This window comes from Etheostoma spectabile, chromosome 4, assembly GCF_008692095.1.
Source record: "Etheostoma spectabile isolate EspeVRDwgs_2016 chromosome 4, UIUC_Espe_1.0, whole genome shotgun sequence".
Taxonomy (NCBI): Eukaryota; Metazoa; Chordata; class Actinopteri; order Perciformes; family Percidae; genus Etheostoma; species Etheostoma spectabile.
Window position 1 is genome coordinate 6,644,287 of NC_045736.1, and position 6,752 is coordinate 6,651,038.

The following is a 6,752-nucleotide window of genomic DNA, read 5'->3' on the forward strand; positions in this document are numbered from 1 at the left end:
AGATTTGATGTTCTAAGCAACATGCTCAAAAACAACAACACGAGGGAAAAGGACTTTGTGTCCAGAGGAGATTGTTTTTCTATTATTATACTTTCTCATTATCATTTCACTACCACCCTGTAGGTAGGAGGTTCTGTTTCTGCTTCGGCACACACTCCCTACACACTGTAGGAAAATCACTTAATAAATAAATACTTTTTTTATAATAGGTAACTATAAGACTATCATTACGCTGTGCGTAACGAATGTACAGAGAAAAAAATCGTAGGTATTTTTTGAGGAACAATTAATTTGTTAATGATATGTAGCTATTTAATTGTTTTCCCTGTCCTTATATTGTAATCATTGCATTTTTCTTTTTTTGTGAAAAAAGTTGATCTTTTTTGTTTATAGAGTCTTGTTAGAGTAAAGGTTCAAGTGCAGGAACACAGTAAACGTATGAAACCCCAATAAGGCCACTGATGTGTCGGTGAAAATCGCGACTTCCATTGGAACGTGCTGTTCTGCAGTTCTTTAACTTGCGTTCGATTATGTCACTTCTGAGACATCTGAACAAAAGAGGTTCTACTTTAAGAGGCCTGTTGAGCAAGTTGCAAGTTTTGCATTAATGGAACAATAATTTTGTCACTAGCCCAGTGAGTCCTGCCAGATAATTTCTATTTAACTATTAAAAAATACAATAAAAATTAACATTAGTCATGGGCTAGCAGGCAGGTAAGTTTTCCACCACTCTATGTAAGGAATATAAATTCTGGGTTTTGAAGGGTTTTTTTGATAACTATTTTGGGTCTACTGATGGGAACTGAGCTACAAGTAAACATTTCATTTGAGAACGCTTGTCTGATTGGTTTAACTTCACAGAAATCACAACACTAAAGCTGAATTGGTGAAAACCTGACAGCGTTTTCGTACATGTCTCGTACTCAAGTGTATCTGCTACATCTCCTTTACCAGCCACTGAGGCGGAGATCCGAGCTTTAGGGCGTCAAACTTGTATTTGATGTCGCTTGTCCCGTCTGTGGAGGCCATTTTGCATCTGTAATTAAGTAAACATGAAAATTGTGCAGATAAATCAAAGAGAAGTTGTTCTTTACTCTGACTGTACCACATTTTCCAGGTCCCTTTTTGAAGTGGAAGTAGTATGTACTTAGTGGTAGTAATACTCTGAACTGTAAAAGAAAACAAACTGTATCAAGAAAACAGTCAATGTGTGGCTCTGTGTCTCCTACTAAAAAGGTTTTGGCAGGCCACCTTTTTTGTACGTAAAGTAGCCTTGATGAACAATAAAGTGCTTTTAAACCACTGTCTGACTGTGTGGGCCTCTGTAACTGCAGGTGGTTGTGTAACAATTAAGACAGAGATGCATAAAAGCAGAACGGGTATTGGAAAGATGCAACTACATTGAGTTTATGGAAGGATGTGCAAAATTCCGAATTCCACATACACCACTATTTACACAGCTCACAGATGTAAACAGAAATAATAAAGAGACATTTTATTCCAGTTTGGTTACCATACTTACAGAAGACCCGAAAGTGATTAAAAACAGCTTAGAATAGTCAGAATCAATCAGGACAATTGTGACTTAACTTTTTATTTTTCATCTCTTCACTTTGCACCTGTTGAAATTGTGCATATATTACACCAAAAATGTTGTACATGTTAGGATTTCAGACAAATAGCACATGGAGTAAGAAAAACAACAGAAATTGCACAAACGCATGCATCAACATACACAAACCACTAAGACCTGTAGTCTGTCCGTAGGCTCTTTTGGATCAAACCGTGCAGTTGTAGGTTCCAGGTTGCTACAGTAACAGTAAATCGTTTCCATATCAGAAGCCACAGTTGCACAGTAACATCTGTGCGCAGGTTTCCTACTTTCAAAGGAACAAAGCTGGTTTTAGTATTAACTGTACTGCATGTACCACACTCTCCAGTAAACAGACAGGGAGATGAAAGGATTTGCTGAGTTGTCAACAGTGTTTTTAGAATTTCACTGTGTATCTGAAGCTAACTGAATGAGCGAGCAGATGTAGTTAGTCGAGGACTTGCCAAAGGACTCTGCAAACCCGTTACCTGTGTTGATGGTGAGACTGTGGGAGGGATTGGACCTGTGACCATTCAGTTAGACGTTTTTAGACAAAAATAAAGTCCCTTAATACAAAATGCAGAGTGAGTTGTTGTGTCTTGTCTCCAAACACCAAATGAAGCTATAGGAACAGGTATGTTCTCCCTTGAATACAACAGCTTTATACACACAATGTGGCAATTTAACATCAAATTTCTAAGGTAACAATGAAAAACAGACATCCACTGAATATCTTAGCAGTAAATCAGATTATCTGGTTTATTATTTGTACGGTATAACTGCTTTATTCTGCAGGTCCATCCCTCTGGTTGATCTTGAATCCGAATGAAGACTATTAGCAATTTTAAGGCTTTTCTTTCAGCTGAAGTTTTTTTCTTTTATGAAGTTTTTATAATATGCTTGGTTTAGATTACTTAAGTTTTGTCAGTGTCTACTGTTCCCTGCAAAGCCCTTGTCCACTGTAAATGTGAGACTCCTTAAAAAACAAAACAAAAAAAAGACTAAACCAGACAGAAATGGAAGGATCGGAGTATTCCGTCCTTCGGAGGCACAGGGTTTGTTCCTCCAGTCCTTCAGATGCTCTCATCATCGCTCATATCCCAAATCTAAAGAGGAAAACACACAATAGAAAAAGACACGTTATTATTTTGTCTACAAAAGAATGTCGACATTGCTCCACTAAATAATCTTAACTCAAGGTCCAATTACTAGGTTTTTTTCCTCTGGCTTTTGCAGCCTTTCAGTTGAGTTTGCTCAGTGAGATGCAATTGAAAACTCCAGAAAAAGCTGGCAAGGGGACTTTAAAGGTGCCCTGTGTAATGTAAACAAAGAAAAGTGACATATTAACTGTGTCACTGAGCTCTGACAAACATGTTGAGTGCATTCCCTTCCTCATAAAACATCTGCAAAGTTGATTTAAAAAATCCTTTGCATGCAAACAAGCATTGTCCATTTGCTAGCTTGCAGTCTTCTTCACTACTTTTTTGCGTGTTACCATCACCAACTGTCTCACTCACACACACACACACACACACACACACACACACACACACACACACACACACACACACACACACACACACACACACACACACACACACACACACACACACACACACACACACACACACACACACACACACACACACACACACCTCCTTTTCACTACTGTGTCAGTAAACAACAGTGGCCTTCTCATGGCAGCGGATTCTTCACATTCTCTCTCTGTAAGACGTAATTCACATACCTCTAACACTGTCTGGAATGTTACACACACACACATGGTTCTGAGTGCGCACACAAACACACACACAGTTTGACACATACATGCTGCATTCCTTTGAATGTGCTGCCTCACAGCTCAGTGAGTCTGTGCCGTGAGCACAAACAGAGAATATTGTGCACACACATGCAGAGCCAATGTCTTTGTTTTTCTTTTTGACAGGCCTTTTATGAATAAAATCTAAAAATAATTATCTAAACAGTTGCTGATCCATTTCCAGTTAATTGATTAATTAACTAATTGGTCAGGTCCAAAGCCCTACTTGTTTCAGCTCTAAACCAAAGTGAGTGTTACACACACAAATGCATAAATCAAAAAGAGACACACATATAAGAATACTATATACTGACAGATTTCCCAAACCATTTTTGCTAATGATTATTTTTTAGTTCGGTAATTACATTATTTTCCAAATTATTTCCATAAGAGGTTTTCTAGTCAGTGTACAGCAGTCAGTTGAACAGGGAAAAATGTGTCTATAGGCAAGAATACAAATCATCTATGGAAAAGAAATTACCCAATAATAAATGAATGAATATTTACATAGGTTTCCATTGACCCATTCTTACAGGGACAGTCCCTAAAATTAGCACTAAAATGAGTTTTTCCTGGAGACTTCAGAGGAAATTGTCAGTAAATAATGATTTGTACACTTTGTGCCTCTGTCACACATCATTAAAGTATATGCTGTGTGGCCCCACAGTAAATTTAAATGTAGTCTGCTCAAAGTACAGCATGTCTTCAACAGCACACATCAAGAGCTCTCAGCTATTTATACTGTGGATCCCAATTTGGCAGGTTCACGTGAAACAATCAATGTTAACACATCAATTCACTACAAAAGGACAGGTACAAACCTCACTGAATTTCAGCCACATTAAAACAGAGGTGAACCCATTTTAAATTCTGAAAATGTCAAGAGATTGCACTCTGGGATGATGCATAAAGGCAAAATGTCTTTCACAAAAAAGCACTTAAAGGGGAACTATGCAGTTTTTTGTGCTTAATTTACCTTAACTGAACCGCTTCAGAGTGGTTAAATGACTTTTTTTTTGTTGTTAAAAGGTGGTCGTCTCGCTTCCCTCAAATATCTATTCTGAAGCTGTAGGGGGCGCTCTATAGAGACACCTGCGAGCAAAAAGCGACGCTATGGCCAAAGCTGCATAGCGCCCCATGGACCCACTGGAATGAAAAAAGGTGCAAGTACTCTGAACCAGCAGCTGCACTGCATGTGGTTTTTATATTGGACTACAATACATCCCATGTGGAATCTTTCTGTGAAAATATGTAAATTCACAAAAGCAACATACACGAAAGGTGCCTGTTTGCCTTTAACTTGTTTTTAAAATAATGAAATACAGTAAATGTCCTTTAAAGTTGGAACTTTAATGTTCAACGTTTCGTTTTAGTAATAGTTTTGGGGAATACTCTCATTTGCTTTCTTTCCAAAAGTAATCAGATCTAGATCACTCTTATTTGTACAACTACAGAGCTAAAACAGTCGATTAGCCTAGCTTAGCATAAAGATTGGAAGCAGTTGTAAACACCCCGCATGGACCTTTCCTAAGGTTAAAAATATGCTTTCTGAAACTTCTAAAGCTGCATCACGCTTGTTTAAAATGAGTATAAAAAGATGGTGTGTGTGGTCACGACATAACATGCTGTAACTATTTCTTGAAGAACAGTTAATCCATCCGTTTGTTATTTGGATTCTAAGGAGCCCCCGAGGTGACATGGAGGAATTTTTTTTTTTTTTTAAATCAAGGAAAATAAATAAATAAAACTAATTACAAAAAAAAGTACAGGGGACAACCACACAGATCTTGACTTTGTTTTGCAAGATCTCGAGTTTTATTTGCAAGATCCTGACTGAGACATGGAGAAAAAAATAATATAATAATAATTGAAATTAAAAAAATTTAAAATTAAAAAAAACACGTACTGGAACAATAACTTTTGCAAGATCTTGACTTTGTTTTATTTACAAGTTCTTGTCAAACAAATAATAAGGCTAACCTAGCTAGCTAGCTAACTACTAAGGTTAGCCTGCGGTCATTAGCATCAACAGTCAACAACAATGTCCATTATAAAACTTCACTTTGGCATGTATTAATTAGTAATGCTTATCAAAATACACGTTGGATGTATTTAGACAACCAAGAAGATGTAATCATGTCGTGCTACTAGCTAGCTAGGTTAAACCTATTTTTTGTAGGATTTGAAAAAACTTGCAAATAAAACTCGCAAAAGTGATTGTGATTGTTTTATTAATTTTAATCTTTTTTTTTTATATAAATCTTTCTCCATGTCAAAGTCCAGATCTTGCAAATAAAACTTGAGATCTTGCAAAACAAAGTCAAGATCTTGCAAAAGCGTTTGTCCCCAGTACATGTTTTTTGGTCATTTTTATTTTTCCCCTCTTGATTTGTTTTCCCCTCCATGTCACCTCGGGGGCTCTGTAGGATTCCACTTTTAACGAGGGCCTTTTTTTGAACCCGTTTTGGTTCTGGCTTTGTTACGGTCAGAAGCTTACATGTACTCTATGTCCTTCGGCATTCCCCCAGGTGGCCGAGTCATTTGGGCCGGTACAGCGGCCTAGAGCGAACTCTGCGAAACATTGTCTAACCTGTTCTGCAGCATGTTAACCTGAACAGTCACAGGCTGAAACTGTTCTTTTGTGTTATTGTTTTCTTATTGTCACTTCGGCAGGCCTTTTTCAGAGAGAGTTGCAGGGCAGCGTGAAGAATGAGGGACAAATTCATATCAAAGCTGGACATTGGGCATTTCTGCTTCGCTGCTGCTGGGGAGCGAGCATCAAAAGGAAAGCAAGCAAAGAGCTCTTTGAAACAGAGTGACATTGGAGCCCCTCTCTGGACGGCTGCCATGCTGCACTGATGGTGTGTGTGTGTGTGTGTGTGTGTGTGTGTGTGTGTGTTTTGAGAAATCCTTTGTGCAAAATGAAAGAGAGAGGGGGAGGGAGGGAAAAGAGGTGACCTTACGTAACATGAATAGCTCCAGCAAACTTTGCAGCGCTCTCTCAAGCACGACTGGGTACTCGGGATGTTTCTCAACCATTTAGCTCTGAAGCTGCAATGCAAGCAGATTCCTGTAAATCCCAGATCATCTTATATTACTTCTCGGGAGCTTATCAAAATCAGTAACTTCTTTTGTTGTTCTTTGTTTTATTCTATTCTTAATCCCATTTGGTTTTGTACTGTGCATACTGTGATGATTCACGAGAGGTAATGTTCCATAAAATATTTTCTGATGAAGAATAGAAGACTGACACTTTGGGCTCTGGGAAACTGTGTTTGTCTAGGCATGTTTCGCTATTTTAAAAACTAAACAATTAAACTATTTATTAGTTTCTCTCACACA

General features: G+C 37.9%; 1 protein-coding gene across 3 annotated transcripts in view; it reads right to left on the bottom strand.

Annotated features, from left to right (window-relative positions):
* Positions 1-2,365: 2,365 nt before the first annotated feature.
* Positions 2,366-6,752, bottom strand: part of atg7 (ATG7 autophagy related 7 homolog (S. cerevisiae)) — a 61,848-nt gene continuing 57,461 nt past the window's right edge. For all 3 annotated transcript variants that reach the window (XM_032512795.1, XM_032512794.1, XM_032512796.1), the window contains one exon: positions 2,366-2,697. In XM_032512795.1, the coding sequence (XP_032368686.1) occupies positions 2,665-2,697 (33 nt within the window). In that variant the 3' untranslated portion in view covers positions 2,366-2,664. The remainder of the gene's footprint in view (positions 2,698-6,752) is intronic.